Source organism: Malaclemys terrapin, chromosome 4, assembly GCF_027887155.1.
Source record: "Malaclemys terrapin pileata isolate rMalTer1 chromosome 4, rMalTer1.hap1, whole genome shotgun sequence".
In the NCBI taxonomy this organism is placed as follows: Eukaryota; Metazoa; Chordata; order Testudines; family Emydidae; genus Malaclemys; species Malaclemys terrapin.
The window spans coordinates 90,615,829-90,638,502 of NC_071508.1; the positions used below are offsets into that span (position 1 = coordinate 90,615,829).

Sequence of the window (22,674 nt, forward strand, 5' to 3'; positions counted from 1 at the left end):
ATATCCCCGTGGCAATTGCTTATGTGGAAAAGTAATAGGAAAGCTTGTGTGCTCTTAACTGTCTTAAATGTAGTAAGACAAGGTGGGTGAGGTTATACCTTTTATTGGACCAACTTCTGTTGTCTCTTTCACCAAGCTTTTGAGCTTACCCCACAAAGCTCTTTTTCCACCAACTGAAGTTGTTCCAATAAAACATATTACCTCATTCATCTTGTCTCTCTAATATCCAGGCACCAACATGGCTACAACAACACTGCCTATAGAGTAGTAGGTAATATTTCCTTTATAAAAAAAGTTAGTCACACTCTGCACTTTTGCTCTTTTGTCTCCCCTTGCCTATGACTCTTTGCCACCTGGCCTCTTACTTCTCCTATCGCCCTGCACTTGCTTTCCTGTCACTTTGCTACCTTCTCTCATGGACTCACTGGCCAGCTACCATCTCCTCTTCCTGCTCCCTTACAGGTACTATCCAGTTGCTTCATTCCTTTCTCCCACTGGTGCTTGGTAGCGCCACTTGCTAGGATTTTCTCCTGTTTCCTCTCTTCCCTCATGAAAGAGCAGCCTCAAGTAGTAACAAATAGATTGGCTTCACATTTCCAGCTACTTTTAGAGGCCAAGCCTGAACACCCGTAGATGCTGCTGAAAACAAGGATGAAAGCCATCTCTCCACAGAACACCAGTAAGTGCTTTGTGAACTACATTTTGGGACTGGCTGTCCTACTGCATTCAATGAGATAAGTAAACATTAGTCCCCTTTTTGATACAATATGTCCAGCAGGTAATTGTTCCACATTATTTAGGTGATGACAGGGAACCTCAGTGAGGAATGTACAATGCTGTTTCTTCACTGATACAAGATAATACCTGTCAATTGTGCATATTGCTTGAAGATATCAAAAGGAGTGGGTCCCATTAGGAGGAAAACATCAATTATTCCACTTTCTGACATCCAGCGCACATCAGTTTGAGGCACCACTCTCTGCTTAGTTATGTCTGGAGGGGATCTGGATGGTACATGCTTTGAAAGAAACAGAAAGTAGAATCTGAAGCCCTCTCTCTACCAAAGATTAATTTTACAATCTCTCCATTGATTGTCCAGACCTCAATATTTCTCTCTGATTTTTTTATATAATTTAATCTAAATAGTGTATTTTTGACCATGATAATGCAATATTTTATTTTATGGTCTCATTTTAATAAGCAAAACTAATATTGGGTGTGAAATCACAGCTATATCCTTGTTCCCTGAATATCAGCAATATAGTCACATGAAGTACTGGGGAGGGGAAAAATACCAAGAACTTCTAAATTCCATGGTTTGATAAATCCTAGCTTAAAAAATGCTCATTATGTTTTCTGCACTTGATTGTGTTGGATATTTATTTTTGTGAATTTTTCTTGCAGGATTTGAAATACTTAAAAAATTTTTTTTTCCTCATATGAAATTTATTATGTGATTCCTGCATCTTGTCTTCTGAAAAATGCATCCTTGTGATCATGTCTAAAGTTCACTAAAATAAATGAGGAGGGAGAGAAAAGAGAGTTACAATTCCTGATTCACTGAGGCAAAAGGTGAACATGAAGTTACACTATCAGATTGCCCTGTGCAGGAGTATTTTAATTTCTTATTGAACTCCTGGGCACAATACCATGCATCTCTCACCTCCATTACAGCTTTTGTATTAATCTCCACTAGAGTTTCTGAAGAATTCAGCCAGAAGATCCCAGAAGTTCTGTTAGGTTTATGTGCTAACAGAAAGGGCACTGAACCATAAATGCCCATTTTGTCATGAATCTTGTGCCCATAGACATCCAAGTTAAAAAGCCGGTAGGCATCATCGTCACTGGAACGAACAAACAAACATTACTTGTCATAATTACTCACTGGGCCACTGAACTCAAAGGTGTTACAGCAGGGATTAATATGGTGTATTCTTTATTACGGTCTATCATTTATCAGCAAGATACGACATGTGGCATGTGTGACCATTTCTATCACTTTGCTCAAAGCTAGCTGTATCAAATTATATCTCTTGCTATCAATGACACTGCCTCTGATGTGGTCTTATCCTTACACTATTAACACTCCCCTTCCCCATTTTTCTGCTTAAATCCCATAGAGCCGTCTGGAGCTGCTCTTTTATGCATTTCAGTAAAGTATATTCTACTTAAACCTGAGAAATACTCATGCAGAATTGGCTGCACAGAAACATAATAGAGAACAGGAAGAGTCAGTGGCAGCACTGTGGAGTTGGAAGCAGAGCAGCCTATTCCTTGGGGACAGATGCCATCATTTTATGTGTTGCTGCTATTAGAACAAAATACAAAATGTATCGTCATACACATCTCAAGCCTTGTTTGAATTAAATCATCTGGAACACTTTATGGCTTCTCCATTATAAAGTTTTCTTTAGTTATTCACCAATCCACTTAACACCTAAGCTGCAGTAACCACTCCTTGTGCTCATTCAGTCTTGGATTTCCTCACATCACACCACTGATATGTCTGTTGTGACTCGCAATGGCCATCCGAACAACAATCCGGCGTGCTCAGTTAAACTGTTGTGCAAATCTAAATGTTCAAAGGTGACATCAGGACAAAGATCACCAGCACTTGTTCCCATTGGATCATCAAATTTCAGATGTGCTACCCCCAGAGCCGGCTCCAGGGTTTTTGCCGCCCCAAGCGGCGGGGGAAAAAAAAAAAAAAAAAAAGCCGTGATCACGATCGGCTCCACCGTGCCGCTTTCTTCTTTGGCGGCAGGTCCTTCCCTCTGATAGGGACTGAAGGACCCGCTGCTGAATTGCTGCCGAAGAGCCTGACGTGCAACCCCTTCCCCTTGGCCGTCCCAAGCACCTGCTTGCTGGGCTGGTGCCTGGAGCTGGCCCTGGCTACCCCGCCTAATTATCCCCAAAGTCAGAATTACAGCCCTCTTTAGAAGCAAATCTGCTACTCTTTTACCTGGTGTTTTTGAGGAGAAGTGTTTCTGCATGCTCTGGTATTCCATAGACATGTTCACATCCATGCAAAGAAAAATCCAAGCCTATGGAACTGGGACCTGTAGGAACAGTATTGAAATACAACAGCCCTGAGTTCTGGTCTTATCATGGCCTAACTTTAAGAAATAGATCAGAACATACTAATTATAAAAATGTTCTGTTTACCTATTGCTTCAAACTTGATTTGAGATTCACCTCCATTATTATATACTTACTATATGGGAAAGTTTTCTAGGGGCACTTGTTTGTAAATTTGTTGTTTATAAATTTTGATCTAATCATGAAGGGCAAAAAGAATGCATTTATAGTAAAAAATGCCCAAACTTGCAGGTTACTTTATTTTTATCAAACTATTCTTTATTATGTAATAAAACGGTTTACAATTTCTATCTCAATTCCTGCAAGCTCTGCCCTGCGGCAGAAGCAGTGCAACAAGGTGAAGTAAGAAAGCCTCTTTTCCAGCCCTGCTTTCCTGTTTCAGCCTCAGGAGAGGCAGCAGCAGAGCACACACGTCTTAAACAAGGCATATCAACTCTGTCAGCTAAATCATTTTCTTTTATCGGTGTAAATCCCGAGCAACCCCAACGAAGTAAATGGGGTTACTTCAGACTGACACACACACAAAAATCTGACCGTATGGACTTTATTCCCTAGGGAATCCGTGACTTCAGTGGCAGTTGTTACAGAAATACAGCCTTAAGTATTTTATACCAGTTCATGCAACATTCTTTAGATCACAGGTTTTACATTTCACCAAGGAAAAGATATGGGACTTTAATCACTTCTTAGAAGAGCTTTAGCCAACCAAACAAAATCATTGTATATTGATCTTTGTGCCTTTTGAAAGATTTTGGGTTGCAAGTCCTGGAGACTGAAATTCTCTTTCTGTCCACAGAACAGGTACAGCACAGGCAACAGGAGTGAGAGCTTCCTCACCCTGTGCCACCTGTGTGCCTCCTCAACCATGATCTAGACAACTTCTAGAGAAGGGAGGTTACAGCAATTTAGTTTCCATGGCCCAGATCCACAAAAGGACTTAGACATTGTGATGCTGAGCATCATGGCTCCTAACTTTTAAGGGCCTGGCAAATCACAGGAACAACACTGCAATCCACAAAGCATGAGTTAGGAGCCTGGGCTCCTATACAGTGAATGAAAGATAAGCACCTTAGTCTGCAGTCCACAAAGCCAGTGTGGTAGGTGGGGAGCTGCCTAACCTAGCCAATGGGAGATGAGGCCAAAGGTGGGGGCTGTCCTAAGTCCTGCCCCTCTCATGGAGATAGGCACCTAAGTCTGGGCTGCAGGGAGGTGCCTTGCCCTGCTAGTAATCCACAAACCAGGGAAGATAGGTATTCATCCCTGTAAGTCGTGTGTGGGGCCCACAACAAAACAGCTGGTTGCAAGATCTCCCTTACAACCTTTAGCCTAGTAGATAGGGTGCTCACTCAGGATGTAAAAGATCCCTGGTTTGAGTTCCCTCTCCTCCTAAGCGAGAGAAGGAATTTGACCAGGGATTGTCCGCTTTCAGGTGAGTGCTCTAATCACTAGGCCATACAGTCATTCTAACTCTTTCTCTGGCCCAATTTATATATAATTGTTCAATTAAAGTCGAACAACTTAAATAGGTGAGACTGAAGGAGCCCTACATCAGAATATTCCATTGCCTAGGGCCCTCCCCACTGTTCAAATTCCTTCTCCCCCACAGGAGGAAGGGGAGCTTGAACCAGAGGTTAGCTATAGCCCGGATGAGTACTCTATCCACCAGGCTAACAGTTATAAGGGAACTACCTTTCCTCTTCCTTTTCTTCCCCTCCCTCCCAGCTGTTTTGTGTGAACTCAGTGGAGGAGCCCAATCCCGCAGCCTCTGAGCATGCCTACTGGATCTGGGCTCCTGTACAGGACTTAGACAGCTGAATATCTCTCTTTCCCAGTTTGTGAATTGCTCTGGGGCTTACACAGGAGACAGACATCTGGATGGCTATCATGAGGCAGCAGTGTGCATACTCAGGCAGAAGATAGGCACCCGGCCCCTAGTGTTAGGCTTCAGCATGCATGCCCAGAGGCAAAAACTTAGGCATCCACAGGGATAGGTGGCAGCTGAGGCCTTGGCTACACTGGCGCTGTACAGCGCTGCAACTTGCTGCGCTCAGGGGTGTGAAAACGCCCCTCCCCCCCCCCGAGTGCAGCGAGTGCAGCGCTGTAAAGCACCAGTGTAATCAGCACCTGCAGCGCTGCACGCTATTCCCCTCGGAGAGGTGGAGTACTTGCAGCGCGACTACACTCGCACTTCACAGCGCTGCCGCGGCAGCACTGTGAATTCTCAAGTGTAGCCAAGGCCTAAGTGAGAGTTTTGTGGATCACAGTGGTGCCTAAAAATAGGACTTGGGCACCTAAGTACCTTTGTGGATTGCACCGCAGGCCCAATCAATTGTTGGCCTCTCTATTGGGTCTGTTAACTTAGTGCCCACTGTGATAAAGGTTTATGTGATAATGTTTTATGTCATGCAGAGCCTGGCCCATTAGGAAATGGATTGAGTTAACCCATTCATTTCATGTAGAACACAACAGGTTGTTATGAATTTAGTTCAATTCCAGCCTAAATTAGTAATGAACAGTGACCTAGAGAGGTCTATAGTCCATTAATAAATATTTATTATTAATGTATTCTTTGAGCCTTCCAGTAGGAGAAAGAGAGATGGATAACCATTAAGTAGTTAAACAAAAAGGCAGATAGAAATATGAATGAGCACATACTTATGCAAACTGGTAAAGTTGTTTTCAAGTCTAGGCTTAATCTTACCATTAGCTTTGATGTCTAAAAAACTGCCAAATTCCTCCTGCCAGAGACCCAGATCCTCTTGATTTTCCTACATGTACAAAAATAAGCAAATCTAACTTAGCCAACTGTGCTTGTTTACAGAACATTTTATTTATGAGTGATACACATATATTCTCTTGAGATGCATTATTTACTTGATATGTTGTTGAACATAGGTGGAATGTGGGCCAAAAAACACTTCAGGTTTGGGCCAGGCCTGTGAACCTTGAAGAACGGATGCGCTGGTGGAACACTACTGTGCTCCGCTGCAGCACAGAAGAGCAGCATAGATTCCAAGGCCAGAAGGGACAATTGTAATCATCTAGTCTGAGCTCCTGATGCAACACAGGCCTGAAATAATGCCTTGAGCATAGCTTTAAAAAAATACATCCACCACAACCCTCCGTAAATTGTTCCAATGGTTAATTACTCTCATTGTTAAAAATGTCCACCTGATTACCTGTCTGAATGTGTCTAGCTTCAGCTTCCAGCCATTGGATCATGTTATACCTTTCTCTGCTAGATTGAAAAGCCTGTTAAATATTTGTTCCCTGTCTAGATACTTATAGACTAATCAAGTCACCACCTTAACCTGTTCCTTGTTAAGCTAGATTGTCCTCTTTGAGTCTATCACTATAAGACAAGTTTTCTAATCCTTTAATCATTCTTGTGGCTCCTCTCTGAATCCTCTCCTGTTTATTCGTCTTGAATTATGGACACCAGAACCGGACACAGTATTCCAGTCGCACCAGTGCCAAACATAGGGGTAAAATAACCTCTGTGCTCCTATGCAAGATCACCCTGTTTATGCATCTCCAGGATTGCATTAGCATCTTGGGCCACTCTGTCACACTGGGAGTTCATGTTCAGCTGATTATCCACCATTCCCCCACCCCAAATCTTTTTCAGAGTCACTGCTTCCCAGGATGGAGTCCCCCATCCTCTAAATATGGCCTATGTTCTTTGTTCCTAAATATATACATTTAGCCGTATTAAAAACATGTAGCTGGCTTATGCCCAGTTTACCAAGTGATCCAGATTGCTCTGATCCAGTGACCTGCCCTCTTCATTATTTGCCACTTTCTCAATTTGTGCATCATCTGCAAACTTTATTGGTGATGACCTGAGTTTTTTTCCAGGTCATTGAAGGTAAGGCCATTAAATAATGTAGAGCCAAGAACCTAGCCTTGCAGGAACCCACTGGAAACACAGCTGCTTGATCATGATTCCCCATTTACAGTTACATTTTGAGACCTATCAGTTAGCCAGCTTTTAATCCATTTAATATGTGCCAAGTTAATTCTACATTCTAGTTTTTTAATCAAAATGTGCGGTACCATGTCAAATGCCTTACATAAGGACAACACTTGACTTGGTACTGCAATAAAAGATCTTGAAAACTCACAAAGCAATACAGATACTATTTCAGCATATTTGATCCTGAGCTCCCAGGACAAGCCAGGCAATGAGAGTCTCCAACCCTTATAGGAGTCTTGAGCTTGTTAATGGCCTCCCTCAATTCTTGAGCCCTGTGCCCTACTATCCAATCTCCTTGAATTTAATCTTTTTGCAATATTCTTTCTGATTTTCTTTTTCACACTCACTTCAGCATAAAATGAGCTTGCCCTCTGTGACAGTTTGTTCCCTTATGTTCACCCCTTTTAAAAGACTATGATAAATTTTGTACAAAGCATACGTTGTAAGGTATCATTTGAAAACTCATGCTTTGCTGATTATTGTCTTGGTAAAATATGCATGGCAACATTGTATATACAGTTGTAAGATTCTACTGCATGATATTAAGATAGGTTCTAACATGTTCTGGAGGGCAGTCAGAAACCAGTTCCCCAGAGACAAAAGGCTAGTCAAGTCCTCGGCCAGGTGTCAATGAGATTAAGTGGACCATCACCTGAGTGGACACTCTTTGGCAGGAGAGGGGATGTGGGCTAAAAAACCCTACATTTTGACAAAGAAGCATCCTGAGGTTCCTGCCCCCACAGACTTTCTGTCTACTGAAACTCAACTGGAGATGACTGTTGCACAAGAGAAAAGGCTATAAGGGGAGATCATCTCTCTCAAATCATCTCTCCCTTGCTCTCTACCCAGGGCATCATCAACACCTGAAAAAACAAAGGAAGTGTCATTGGACTGGGGAAGAGATCCTGACTGAAAGAGGTTCAGCCAGTAAGGCTGCTGGAACATGGGGTGGGAGACTTTTGCTTTGTATTCACTTAACTTGTTAAGTTAGATGTTAGTTGCATTTTACCTTTTATTTCCTTGTAACCATTTCTGACTTTTATTCCTTATTACTTGTAATCACCTACAATCTATCTTTCTGTACTTAATAAATTTGTTTTGTTGTTTTACCTAAACCAGTGTGTTTGGGAAACTTCATTTGGGGTAATAAGATTTGGGCATATCATTTTCTATTAATAAATGACAGACTTCATATGAGCGTGTATTGTCCAGGAGTGTACTGGGCAGTACAAGATGCACATTTCTGGGGTAAGTCTGGGACTGGAAATTTGCTGGTGTTGCTCTGCAGTTTGATTCAAGAGTGGCTGGCCATAGCACTCATACAATATAGGTGGGAGTGATTTACATGCTGGAGGCTGTGTTGAGCAGACCAAGAGTGGTAGCTGTCACAGCAAAGCAGTATAAAAGACACCCCAAGTTGGAGAATTGAGGGGACACAGCTGTTCATCAGTCCAGATTTGTACTCTGGGTAATGTCACACCCTCCAACACCAATTCTGACCTCCTATGACATCCTAGGAGCCCTCTTATTGGTCTACATCCAAGGTTGACCTGGAATGGGTTCCAGGGTAGAATACAGGTAGAACTTCCTCTAGCCTCTCCTCTTGTCAATTATAACAACATGGTGGAGCAAACACCCATCTATTTAAGAGTAGGTTAGATAAATGTCTATCAGGGATGGTCTAGACAGTATTTGGTCCTGCCATGAGGGCAGGGGACTGGACTGGATGGCCTCTCGAGGTCCCTTCCGGTCCTAGAATCTATGAATCTGCACACATTGTACTAACAGCCTACTCAGAAAAAGATGTGTGTCTTTATCCACTGCCAATACTAAGTCTCTCTTCAAAGAGAATCCTGCAACAATACCAGGGATGTATGTGCCTGAGAATATGCCTCTGGCCTATTTAACACAGGTGAAACGTGGGTCTCAGGCTCCTGGCAAGTTGCCAGTGTGGCCTCAGTTTGGCTGTTTGGAAATCCCTGCCATAACACTAGCCCATGCCATACAAACACAGAGTTTGTAATCATGACAACTGATCCATCCTTCCCACAGGGTACTAATGCCAGAATCAAACCAAGCTTGGGTTACCTGAGAGGAGCCAACTGATGTGTCCTCTTTCTTTTGTGCTGTAGTTTTGCTAATGAAAACAAATGAGCAGAAATAACCAGTTAATTGAGAGGATTTCAGATAGAAAACTTTAAAAACTACACCACCTCCTACAATATCTGGAACTTTTAGTTTTTGACTTTTCTGAAAAGCAATCGTGTGTTGAGATCTGTAGTTGACAAGTGATTTTGGTATTTAATTTCTTACAGTGATCTTCTTTCCAAACCAGATCTAGTTTGGGTTATTCTGTTCAACTGGTTCCTGGGGTTTCTACAGTCACTTCTAATAATGTCAGCATTTTCCCCTCTTTATCCCCGCAGAGAAGCTTTTCAGACTAGATATTTGTGTGTGTTCTGTCATGCAGAGGGCTCTCTGTCAATTACAAGTATTTTTTTAAAGTAATTATTTTCCCTATGGTAGAGTTACCTACCAGGTTGCTTTCTCAGCTCTGCGGAATGGCCCCACATTCCCAACTCCCCTACTTTATTACCCCTCATTCTTCCAGTATTTTGCAACAGGGCTGGAGTGCTAAATATTGCAGCTATATGATGAATGATGCCTTCATAAAGAGCAGGTTCAGCTATAATGAGGATAAGTAGATAAAATTAAGGACCTGATCAAATGAGATAGTGGGCACCCTCAAATCCCCAGTAAAGTCAAGGGGAACTAAGGGTGCTCAGCATCTTATAGAATTGGCCCATAAATAGGATAAAGAGGCAGAATGAATGGGTTCAAACAGCTTTAAGTTAAACTGGTCCAGAATCCCTTCATCAAAGATTCAAGGAGATGAAAGCCCCTTTGGCAAATGATCTTGTTGCGTGGCTCTCAACCTTTCCAGACTACTGTACCCTGTTCAGGAGTCTGATTTGTCTTGTATACCCCCAGGTTACACCTCACTTAAAAACTACTTGCTTACAAAATGAGACATAAAAATTCAAAAGTGTCACCGCACACTATGACTGAAAAATTTCTCACTTTCTCATTTTTACTGTATAATTATAAAATAAATCAATTGGAATATAAATATTGTACTTACATTTCAGTGTATAGTATGTAGCAAAGGTGGCCAAACTTTCTGAGCCGAATACGACAATCTTCAAAAGACTGACAGCCGGGCTGGGCCTGCTGGGGCTCGGGGCTTCTGCCCTGTGGCGGGGTGGTGGGGCTCGGGGCTTCTGCCCTGCGGGATTGGGGGGGTCTCAGGGCTTCAGCCCCACAACAGGTGCCTCCTGCGGGGCTGAAGCCCCAAGAGCCCCCTCCCTGCTGGGCAGAAGCCCCGAGCCTCACCACAGGTCAGAAGCGCCAAGCTCCCCCCAAACAGTCTGGTAGGTGAAGAATGGGCGGGGGGAGGTTGTCGGGGGCTCCAAGAACCGTACTTTTACGCAGAGCCGCAGTTTGGCCACCCCTGGTATATAGAGCAGTATAAACAAGTCATTGTCTGTATGAAATTTTAGTTTGTACTGATTTCGCGAACACTTTTCATGTAGCCTGTAATAAAACTAGGCAAATATCAAGATCAGCTGATGTACCCCCGGAAGACCTTTACGTACCCCCAAGGGTACACATACCCCTGGTTGAGAACCACTGCTCTAGTTGAGTGAGCAAAGGGAGAACCCAGGCTTCAATATTTGGGGTGCCCTCAATCAGCGAGAGGATGGATGTGTCCTCACAGGATCAAATTCTGTCCTGACTTCAGTGGGGTCTCGCAGGGAGTAAGTCAGAGCAGAGTCTGTCCTTAGTTGTTGTGCTGGTACTTTTCTGAATGTCAAAGCCAAGAGTATTGCATGTAGATAGTAGCATTACAAATGGTGGCACTGCATATTTTTGCTGATCTGAATTCTTGTTGGTTTATTTTCAGCAGCATCACAAACACTGCACTGTGGGATATGGAGATTTCACACCTGTTTTGGGGTGGTGGTTGTAGATGCTCAAAGTACAACAGGCCATTGGTGTTCACGCTCAGTACGGTCTCACCCTTGGACTCTAGTTCTATCTGGAATGGATTTGCTGTGATATGAAGCTTGCGGTCCTCACTGGCACATGTCAGTACCAGAATACCTGCCTCCTTCTGGGCTATAGAGAGCCTGGCAAATTAAAAAAAAAAAAGGGGGGGGGTAATGGATTTCCATAGGTTTTAGATAATTGTAGATAAACAAAAAATTAGACAAATTAGACAAAAGATAATTTAAGGATAATTGTGTAACATAAAGCCAAATCTTGAAACTGCTATTGAAGCAAAACTCCATTCTCTTAAATAACTGTGGGTTCTGAATAAGCACTAAGGACTCCTGGATCTGGCCCACAGACTGAACAGTGCAATAGCTGGCTACAAAGTTTCCTTCAACATTCTCAATAGTTTTTATTTTCTCAATACAACTAGACTACACATTAGGTCAAAATGATGCATACTAAGATCTCTAGCCCACTTTCAGGCTGGCTCATATAGTTACAGGTTTCACATATGAGGCTATATCATCTTTCTCAATGTGCAACATTTATCCTTAGGCACAAATTCACCTTCATAAGCCAATTGCTTTTTTTCTATTCCTATAACTTCCTGATATTCATGAGGGTAAATACAATTGTACTCAAATGAGAGGGACGAGAACACACAGTTGAGGGGAACGGGGTATAAGCAATTAAGAGACTATATCACCTTCCAGAGCTTACCTCTGAGTGGTAGGTTCTTTTATGAGAACATCAGGGACTTCATACCTTGATTTGAGAGGAGATACCTCATTAATTTTAAGCCTGAAAATGTTGCCTTCTATTGCATAAATTTCCACTAGGAGAGGAACCTGGGAATAAACAAACAGGTACAGTAGCAGCTAGTGCTACACTGTGATAAAGGCATCGATTTATATTTTGATTTAGAAATTCTGGATCTCATATCATCAGACATTTATTTTTTGAAAAAAATCTATGTCTGCCTTCTGATCCAACATAGTTTAGTAGGCCCAAAACTGCACACAGTCACTATGTATTTGAATTTTCACCAGATAGGTCTATTTCACTGTTTTTAAGAAACAAATTTTCTTAGTTTGTAAGTGAAACTGGACTGAATTTTTTACAAACAGCCAAACCGGAGGCTTTGTTTAGCATTTTGCAGGAAATTGCCACTACTGTCTCCACCAATACCAACAACAGCCAGAGCACTAGTGTGAGGGCCGGCTCCAGAGTTTTGGCCGCCCCAAGCAGCCAAAAAAAAAAAAAAAAAAAAGCCGCAATCGCGATCTGCGGCAGCAATTCGGTGGAAGGTCCTTCACTCCGAGCGGGAGTGAGGGACCGTCTGCTGAATTGCCGCCGAATAGCTGGATCGGCCGCCCCTCTCCGGAGTGGCCGTCCCAAGCACCTGCTTGCCAAGCTGGTGCCTGGAGCCAGCCCTGACTAGTGTCGACAAGGCTCGAGGCTCAGTCGTTGAGAACTGCTGTAGGCAGGGTTAGGTGACATGGTGTTAAAAATGTCAATGCCCTATCTACAGTAGTACTCCCAGTGGTGCTTACACTATTAGAGCTGCAGAGTGGGAAATTAAAAAAAAAAAAAAAAAAAAGGTTGTAGAATTACCTACCCAGTAGGTCTATAACTGGTCTTTGTAAACTTGGTAATTCAGAGATATGTAAAGTGGAGTGTAAGCCACATAACTCTATCTCACCCCAAATAACTCCTTTTTTCCCCATCGTGTAGTGTCTGCTACATGCAGGAACATTCAAGATCTTCACAATGGCATTCCTCCTCCCCTCCCTTCCCCACCTCTTCTAGGATGGAGGAATGTCTCTGTCATTCCTTCTATCAGACTGTAGGGATTCTTGTAAGGCAGTTCCTCACCCTAACCGCTTACAATGCTAACTTAATAGACTAGACTTATGCTCCTATTAGTGTGAGAGGCTGAATTTGGCTGATCCTGGATCTTTTGTATAGGAAATCACTAGAACCATGAGATAGCAATTGTCTTTGCTCATTTAACTTCCTTATTTGTAAAATTTTGAGAAGGAAAACTTTCCAGACAAAATGTTATAGGATGCAAGATTATTATTTTGAAAACTACAGGAGTTTTCATTATAGCTAAAGTTTTTCAATTGGCATGCACTACAGCACACAAAGGAAATCACCTTGCTCTCATTCCATTTGGGCAGACTTGAATTTGTTATTTTGGAATGAGGGAGAAAGCCCTAAATCTAAAAAACCTTTTTCAGGTAAAAAGACGTCTGTTTAGGTTTTTTGTATTGTCACTGAAACAAAAACAAAACAAAAAAAAAATTTAATTTCTTTAAATGAGCCTCTCTTTATATTCATATAAATTATCTGTAAAATAAAGGACATCTTTGTGATGATAATATTTTGCATTATATCACAGCACTACCTACATCCAAGGATCTCAAATGACTTTACAAATGTGGGCAAATATTATCAGTCTCATTTTAAAGAGAGTCAGTAGAGAAAGGACTCAGTTTCCCAATTCACAGTCTCATCTTTTACCATTGCCTCCCTTAGTGTGCGAGATCTTACCTTATTCTTCTCATTAATTATTTGGAGTTTGACACTATCATTGCATAATGTAACCGAATCCAACAATGCTTGATACGAGGACTTCCCAGGATGCAGAAGTTTCTGACGCCTGCAAAGACAGAGAATTGTTGTTGGCCTCTATAAATGTCATGGTTTACATGATGTTAGGGAATACTACATTAAATAGGAATTGTTTACTGAGTAAACTCTCTCTTGCATTTTTCATATACTTGCTATTTTTCATTATGTTAAGACATTATTATTAATTATTTATAGCACCTGGAAGCCCTGACCAGGACTAAGTTCGGGCTGTGTCAGGTGCCATATAAAGATAAATAAAGACATGGTTCCTGTCCTGAAAAGTTTATAAAATATATCATGTGTATGAGTTACAAAAGGGAGTTTTTTGAGTTCATAATCACTAAAAATATCAGTACAACTGTTTTTGCAATAATAGGGTTAATCCAAGTGCCCTGGCCAAATTCCAAGTTAGGCAATCATATTCTGCCTCCTTAACTTCCTCCTGAAGACAGTTTAAAATGGATAAAGTTTACTTCACTTCCTGTCATATTCCTGGCTTCAGATACCCTGGTAAATAGCTACTGCATTACACTGGTGGGTGAAGCAATTCCCTTGTGTGTATGTATGCATGATTTATCTGTATTTTGTATAGATTAGAATACTATGGAGAAATATAGACTCATTTAAAAATGGTGTCTTTAAAAGCATAACCAAGAGGGGACTTAACATAAAAACTACTAATCAAGAAAAGCTATCCTGCTGTGCATAATTAGGCCTTTAGGATGGAATTTGCTGCAGAAGACAAACAAACATGTAAGATTAAAACCTTGTCAGATGTGTAATTGACTAATTGGTACAACTGCTTTTCTCCACATAAAATCAGATAATAGTTGGAAAATGTATTTCAGGTAGATATAGGAGAAGGGACTATTTATATTTGGAGTAATTTCATCAGAATAATAGGGCATGGAGTTCAGATTTGATGTTAAACTATGGCTATAGTTTAGGTTCAGCACCATTGAAATCCTCTGAGTTAGTCTTATAAAACTTTGGCCCCAAAGGGCAGAAATCTCAGGAGAATAATTGATCTCTGTGAGATTTCTGCCATTTTGGGCCACAGAAGAACAATAACCAGAAAACAACCTCCTACAGTCTTATCCAAATGTAAATAGTATAGGTGCTTGTTAAGACATAAAGATTCAAATTCAGATTTTTCTGGAATTTTGGGGGAGGACGAGATGATGCTGCATTTGAGATTTCAGTCTGACCCCATTTCTATTTAGAATATACTAATTATTTCCAAAAATGGTATAGCTGTTGAGTGAAAAGTTCTCCTTTAAAGTCGTATTCATTCTCAAACTCTGTGTATTCTTTGGTTGCTTTAAACTAAGGTATGGTTATGAACTGTAATTTATTTTTTGTTTTAACTTTAATATTGTTGGCTTAAAAAACAACAACAACAACACCTTCCTTATTTAGAATCCTTGTTATAGATGTCCATGTAATATAATGAAATAAATCAATCATGCTGTGTGTGGAAAAATACCCTTAGGTTGGAGCCCACATCCTTACCTGTAGAAAGCAATGTGGTTGCAGTTCTTAAAGTTGCTTTTGTCCACAGCCTCATCTTGAACACTAAAGAAAACAGATTGTTTAAGAAGTCTGTTTTCTAAACACCTGCTAAATGATCATATATTGACAGCCCCTGCACAAGAGCAGGGGGGATTAAAGAAATTGCTTACAGTTTACATAGCGCTGAAATGCAAAGAGTATTGGAACTGAACCATTTTGAGCTTTCGTACTGAAATAAATGAATTATTCTTATGATTTTGAGTACTAAATGATTTCCATTTAATACCTTGATATTTAGACAAAAATCATTGAATCAGTGACTAAAAGAGCTGACTATTACCACAAATAACTACTTGGGGGTTCTGCAATTTGAGGTGAGTTGTCCTACAGCAGTCTCAGTGACTCAGTTAATGGTTCACTTCTAGAGGTGGGAATGGAGAGGGAGAAACTCAGAAATGCCTTCTCTTGCCTCCCCTACAGCTGGCAGGGTGAGGGGAGTGCTGGCTATGCCTGTTGTAGAATTTATTACATCTCTTCTGCTCAGCCATTGTGTGCTTCCCCATTATCTCCGGAAGTAATTATTCTTCCCAAAGGCATAGTGGAACTGAACCTAGTAGGTACTGAGCACATACAACTCTCACTCACAGATGATCAACCCTTTTAAGAACAGGCCAAAAGTTCCCAGATAACACAACTTGGGTTGTGAGAGTCAGCCCTCTAAAGTATCATAGCTGAGCCCAAAGAATTCAGAAAAATAGATGCTAGTAATTAAGTACTGTGCTTTAATTAATGGCTAATTAATAACTAAATACTTATGTTATCCAGAGGAAAATAAGGCCAGTAGTTCTGACCATTCTAAAAACAGAAGTGCCTTACATCTTCCAAAAGATTTTGATCTCATTTGTTGTCAATATGTAATACCTGCCACTTATAAAACATACATTCAACAAATTCAGCTAGTTGTAGGGGAGGGATAGCTCAGTGGTTTGAGTATTGGCCTACTAAGCCCAGGGTTATGAGTTCAATCCTTGAGGGAATCACTGAGGGATCTGAGGCAAAATCAGTAGTTGGTCCTGCTAGTGAAGGCAGGGGGCTGGACTCAATGACCTTTCAGGCTCCCTTCCAGTTCTATGAGATAGGTATATCTCCATATATTTATTTATATTTTATTTCTGAAAAATGTCAGCTCAATGCATAGCAGTGGTCAAAAAGACTAACAGAATCCTAGGAGATATTAGGAAAGGGATAGAAAATAAGACAGAAAATATCATAATGTTTAGGGTTACTTAACTTAAAAAAGAGACAATTAAGGGGGAATATGACCAAGGTCTATGAATAGTGTGGAAAAAGGTAGAGTTATTTTCCTTTTCCACAGTATAAAAATCAGGGGTCACCTGGCAAAAAAAGTAGGCAGCAGGTTTAATACAAATAGGAGGAAGTATTTTTTCATGCAATGCACAATTAACCTGTGGAACTCATTGCCATATGATGTTGTGATGGCCAAAAGTATAACTGGGTTCAAAAAATAATTAGATTAATTCAAGGAGGATAGGTCCATCAATGGCTATTAGCCAAGATGGTCAGGGATGCAACCACATACTCGAGATGAGCCTAAACCTCTGACTGCCAGAAGCTGGGAGGGGAAAACAGGGATGAATCACTTCAACTGCCCTGTTTTGTACACTCCCCTGGAAACTCAAGCAATAGCCACTACTAGAGACAGGATACTAGGCTAAATGGACCATTGGTCTGACTCAGGATGGTCGTGCTTATACATGCAACATATAAAATTGCAGATAGATGCAATATATGCAACTATGGCCTGATCATAAACAATATTATAGTCAATACATGGATTCATACATTGTAAATCAGAGGGGACCATTATGATCAAGTCTGACCTACTACATAATATAGGCCAGAGAACTACAAGTGATTCCTGAATCAAGCCCTAACTGCTGGTTGAAATAAACAAATACAATGGCAAATGTATTAATTAATCTATATCTTTATAGAGAGAGTTGACAGTGACCCCTGTATTTAGGCTGCTTAAAATGTTTCATTATAAAAGTTTCTTTTGACCTTTTTTTGAGAAGTTTGAACACATCCATTTTTTGCAGTAGTCTTTGGATTTCCACAGGGAGAGAAACCTCGGGGTAGAGAAGTGCTTTTTCTTTGTCCTATTATGATTGGGTGTATTAACGCCGTACTGGCCCAGCAGGGATTAACCACTCACTGGGGGCTCAAGAGGCCACGCTTCCTCACCCTTGCTGAGCATGCTCCAGCTGGTCATAGGGTATAAAAGGAAGCAGCTCAGCTCAGTATGGCCTGCCTGAGGAGGTGAGTGGATGCAGGCCGTGAGTGCCTGCTGGGAAGTCCCCAGACTGCAGAGGCTGAACACACTAAGTCCACTGCAGGACCCCAATCAACTGGAGACAGGTGGCTACTGCCCCTGGGGGAATTGCTGGAGCTAGAATCCAGGGTAGGAAGTGGCCCAGGGAATCTGTTTGTCGAGATAGGAGTCTGAATCTGAAATCAGGACTACTGGTTCTACAGGGCCCTGGGTCGGACTCGGCAGAGTAGGGTGGGCCTGGGTCCCCCTACCCTTTCCAGCACCTACTATGGGTTATGGCAGCTGCCTGAGGGATTAAGCACTATTGCCAGATACACTTAATACAGGGTGCTAGTACCTGAGACGATGGCCCTGGACAACTGACTTTGGCTGCTAGGCTTTGCCTCCCAGAAGGTGAAGGGCTGCAATCTCTGAGAGGGGGCAAGGGCCCTCCCTCCTCTAGGGTCTGATGCTCCATGACAGCCATGAAATATTCAGGCTTTGCTGAGATATAAACTTTAGAAAATCACCATTTCTCTTCTCTTGCTCTCATTCCTCAGGAAAATTCTGGCAGCATGTCAAAATAACACAAACATTCTAAAGTGCCAGGCTCATGCCACCACCAAAGCAGTTGGGGCAGCACATACTGTACTGGGAATTAAATCTCTAGGATCTGCCTCAGCAGCTGTAGTAGGGGTGTGGGGAAAGAGCTTGGCCTAGGATCCCCCCATTCACACCCCCTGCAGATTCAGCAAATGGCCCCAACAGTCCAGCTTCCCCACCTCTGGAGCTGGGGGTGGCAGAAAAACTAGCTGCTCTTCTTCCAAACACTTCCAGGCCTGGCAGGTGGTTCAAGCAGCCCATCTCCTTTCTGCCAAGAAGTCATCTTCTGCTGCCAGCTATTGTAGGACTAGATTCACAAAGGGATTCTGGGATGTAACTGCTTCTTTGGGTGCCTAAATCCAAAATTTAGGCACCACTGACCACCAAGCAGCTGCCACCTAAACCTGTAGGGGCCTAAATTTCTGCTGGTGGGCATACATAAAACTGCCTGTGTCCTGACACAGCAGAGCTGCTCAGCACCCTAGCTCACGCCTAAACCCCAGCAGGCTTCTCAAACTAGACTTTCCCGACTTATCTCCCTGTGGAGCCAGATCCAGTAGGCATGCTCAGAGCACTCTTAACCAGGGCCGGCTCCAGCATTTCTGCTGCCCCAAGCAAAAAAAAAAAAAAAAAAAAAAAGCCGCGGCAGGTCCTTCGCTCCTAGAAGGAGTGAGGGACCTGTCGTCCCAGAATTGCCACAGGTGCCGCCCCTCTCCCTTAGATTATAAACTACTGGGGCAAGGGCTGTACCATTCTGTGTGTCAATTCCATGAAAGTAGACCAATTTGGTCACCAAACATACTTTATACATATTCAATATATTTAGACATCAACATGGAAAAAGGTAGGTTTTTACAAATCTGAGTGCCAAGTTATTTCTCATTATGTTGTTTGCTAATAATGTTTGCCTGCTATTTTCAGTGCCTTCTCAATATTATTCTGTAAATATTTGACCCATAACTTTTCTTATTGTATGTTAAAGGAACGATGTCCTCAAATGATGACAGCCGTTAAGTCTGCAAAGTAAAATTGAAAATGAGGAAAGAGTGTGCTGGAAGAAAAAGTGCCTTTCTCTCCCCTCCCTCCCTTCCTCCCCAGGCAAGCACTATCCTGTCAGCTCAGATGTGTAGGTAGCAATTGCACAATTATTTGTGTTTTACCTGCTTTCTTCTTCCTTAGCTGGTTCCATTAAACTCAGTGTTTTTTGAACTACAGTGCTCTGATCTGATCTCTGTCTGTCGGTAAATGTCTCCTCACCTTCACTACTGATCCTGCAGTACCAATCACAGAGGGAAGCCTTCAGCCAATGACAATCTTTGACTCCACAGTCTCTGAAAGGATTCTGGGAAATTGAGTTCTTCTTTAGTCAGCAGTTCATCTGAATGCCAATTTGCTTGTAAAGATTAACTGCAAATGACAGTATGGCATGACATGTTTATTAGTGTGGTGCCCAGAGAACTGCTATCAGGGATGGGATCGAGAAGGTATTCAGAAAACAAACAGCTGGCAAACATCTACAAGCCTGCATTTTTTATTTAAGTGCTGGCAGCATCACCAGACTTGCAGCTGACAATCCTATGGGCAAACCCACAATTTATTTATAGAGCAATTTCACTAGAGGCAAATTTTTCCTGCCTGCCCTAGAGGTCCCTCCTTTACAGTCAGATGGGAATTCAGTTCACATGATCAGCCAGTTATTAGTATCTCTGCTGTGATTACCAGTGAGTTCCATATTTGGTGGTAGTTCTTATAATGTGGTCACTTGTTTACCAGGAAATGGACTGTGTCCCTTCCAACAACTCATTTCATATAAGCCACCAAACCTCTTTCAGAGTGTAACAAGTTTGATCATCACTGACCTGGGTTAGACTCAGTTCCCTGGATCAGGTTTATACTTTAAAAAAGAAAATGTGGTGGTGATTGGCAAATTTCTCCCACCTTTTAATGGTTTGACTGACTCCTGTGACAGTTTCTAATGTAGTCAAAAGCCTCATAATGGGATTAGACTTCATCTCCTCACTCTAAGACAACTAAAACTGCAATCCTTACTCTTCTGGAGACCATTTTCTGTAAACGGACCTGCATATGGAGATTTCATATTTTAACTTCTTATTAAGCTTTGTTCTTCTTTGTAAAGTAGAAAACCAGGCACTGTTTAGTGAAATCTAATAAAAGTAAATAAATATGCAACAAAATGGTGTCAATGCTGTGCCCCAATACAATCTGAAAGAGGCTTCAATGGCTGGGAAAGTATGATGATAAAATCTGCCCAACCTATTTTTAGTTTGTGTAGTTGGACTAACTTTTGCATCGCCTCATCATGTGCCACAATTAGATGAAAGTGACAGTCTATAGCACAATGTTCATCCTTTTTACAAAACTATGATACATTTTGTACAAGACATGCATTGCGAGGTATCAGTTGAAAACTCACAATCTGCTGCGCATTATTGTCCTGATAAAATATGTGTATCAGCATTGTATGCGGCGTTATAAGATTCTTATTCCTAGGGAAATTCTGTGCCTAAAAATTCTACACACATGATTTTAAACTTCTGCATGTTTTATGTCAAAATAACACTATATCATCATGCCAGTTTCAATTATTTGGATAATTTATTTCAAAATACCTGTCAGCAAGTATGTCTGTAACAATTTAGACACCTGCTGGGATATAGTAACTATTATCATGGTGGGACAGGACCAATACAAATTGATGTCACGACATCACTAGGATGATGCAACACTACTTGTGCGCCCCTGGCGGGGATGCAACAAGATGATGTCACCTCAGTACATCAACACAACCTGCTCCAAGAGTGATAGCATCCCTCTGCCTCGCAAGGTTGTGATGACGCATGAATACTACGTGAGCGAGAAGCTCGTCCCCCGTTCCCCTCCCCGACGCTGGCGGCAGTGACACGACCCAGCAGCCACGCCCTGCCGTCCAGGCGTGGAAGGGGCGAGGCCAGCTCAGCGCTCACTCGCTGCTGCAGGATGGCTGCTCCGCGGCGCTGGTGGCGGCGACTCCGCTTGATGCCGGTGGCGGCTCTGCTGCTGCTGCTGCTCCCGGGCCCGGGCCCGGCCGGCGCCGCCCAGCACTCCAAGTGGCGGCTGCCGGTGCCCATGGTGAGTGCGGGCCGGGGGGTCGCTCCATCCCGGATCCCGGGGGCGGGGCAGATCCGGGACGCGGAGGCAGGGGGACGGGACGTTGCCCCGCCCTATCCCCGGGCGGGAGGGGGCTGCGGTGCGGCGGGCCCCGGCGCAGGGAGAGGCGGAGGTGTCGCTGGGGGTGTCCCGGCGAAGCGCCGCTAGGGTGGCCGGGGGCTGACGCCGGCCCGCCCGGGGCAGCGTGTGCGCGGAGTTGTCTGCTCGTTTGCTCGCTGCACTGTTGGGTTTTTTCTTGGGGCATGAGAGTCTTGCCATTGTCTTTGCTCAGTAATATGGTCCTAGACTTAAAGGTGACCTTCAAAACGGAACAAAGTTGGGCTTGTTGGGCCCCTTTTTCTTTCGATTTGTGTAGAAGGGCCGAAAACTTAGATTTATTTATTTTTGGCCCCTCCTGTTTTGCATTTGTATAGTCCAGAAGACACTCCGCTGCCTTTGGTGCTAGTGAAATGACCTCAAAAGAGTCTAGAAAATGAAAACTGCATTTGGGAGGAGGAAGGCTTTCTTATCAGACTGCTAAACTGTGTTTTATACCTGTTTAACGTTAGTGATTAAAAGCTCTTGGTGAAAGGACTTCTCTTTTAGAGAATCAGCTTCTCTCCACTGTCAGCCAAGCTGTGAAAACGAACAGTTCACATCCTCTGAGAAATCCTTGAGGTCTTCCAGCAAAATTAGAGAGGATCACAGCTCCTGTTAGGTTTAGGGCTAAAACGCTTTTTTAAAAAACAAAATCTAGACCTTTTTTATAGCTCCCAAAGAAGCAAAGTCTGATTTTAAATAAAACGCCTGTGCAAGAGCTCTTTTGTAGGTGTGGCTGGATATGTTGGAATTGGGGGTGGAAGAATCATAAATACTAAATCAGTCAGGCTACTTCTTGCAAGAGTTTGGGTTCTCTTGACTATTGTGCTTGAAATTCTGGGTGAAAGAAAGCAGTGTTTACTTATTTAAATGATCTAATGCTATCCAATCGTCTTCCTCTTCTCTTTACTTGTTTGTCTTTGCAGGGGAAGAAGTTTTTTCATTTTGAGAAGGTTCTCTTCAGCAACACTACAATTTTCCTGAAGTGTAAGTGCTTTTGGTGGATGAGTCTGTTATGCTAGTCTCTACTCAACCTAGTAGTCATCACACTGTAGTAATACTTGGATGAAAGTGCTTGTAAAACTGTGACTTATCCAAAGATATTAAACTGGTTACATTGGTATATTAAAATCATGTGCCCATACTGATACTGTTAGATCTGTTAGCAGCCTTTGACACCTCTGATTAAGAGGTGGTGTTAACTTGCTGCAAA

The 22,674-nt window shown here is 42.3% G+C and overlaps 2 protein-coding genes across 7 annotated transcripts in view; one reads left to right on the top strand and one right to left on the bottom strand.

Annotated features, from left to right (window-relative positions):
- GANC (glucosidase alpha, neutral C) overlaps positions 1-19,459 on the bottom strand; it is a 42,735-nt gene extending 23,276 nt beyond the window's left edge. For both annotated transcript variants that reach the window (XM_054028542.1, XM_054028541.1), the window contains exons 1-10: positions 19,376-19,459; positions 15,281-15,343; positions 13,688-13,796; positions 11,852-11,979; positions 11,083-11,265; positions 9,164-9,212; positions 5,801-5,867; positions 2,963-3,059; positions 1,664-1,844; positions 865-1,018 (exon numbers count right to left, since the gene is read on the bottom strand). In XM_054028542.1, coding sequence (XP_053884517.1) covers positions 865-1,018; positions 1,664-1,844; positions 2,963-3,059; positions 5,801-5,867; positions 9,164-9,212; positions 11,083-11,265; positions 11,852-11,979; positions 13,688-13,796; positions 15,281-15,343; positions 19,376-19,404 — 1,060 coding nt within the window. In that variant the 5' untranslated portion in view covers positions 19,405-19,459. The remainder of the gene's footprint in view (positions 1-864; positions 1,019-1,663; positions 1,845-2,962; positions 3,060-5,800; positions 5,868-9,163; positions 9,213-11,082; positions 11,266-11,851; positions 11,980-13,687; positions 13,797-15,280; positions 15,344-19,375) is intronic.
- Positions 19,460-21,148: 1,689 nt separating this feature from the next.
- Positions 21,149-22,674, top strand: part of TMEM87A (transmembrane protein 87A) — a 29,879-nt gene continuing 28,353 nt past the window's right edge. Inside the window, exons 1-2 of one of the 5 annotated variants that reach the window (XM_054024798.1) lie at positions 21,149-21,344; positions 22,388-22,448. In XM_054024798.1, the coding sequence (XP_053880773.1) occupies positions 21,213-21,344; positions 22,388-22,448 (193 nt within the window). In that variant the 5' untranslated portion in view covers positions 21,149-21,212. Of the gene's footprint in view, positions 21,345-21,466; positions 21,677-22,387; positions 22,449-22,674 lie in introns of those variants that run through there. The other 4 variants (XM_054024800.1, XM_054024799.1, XM_054024801.1 and 1 more) reach the window with 4 other exon arrangements.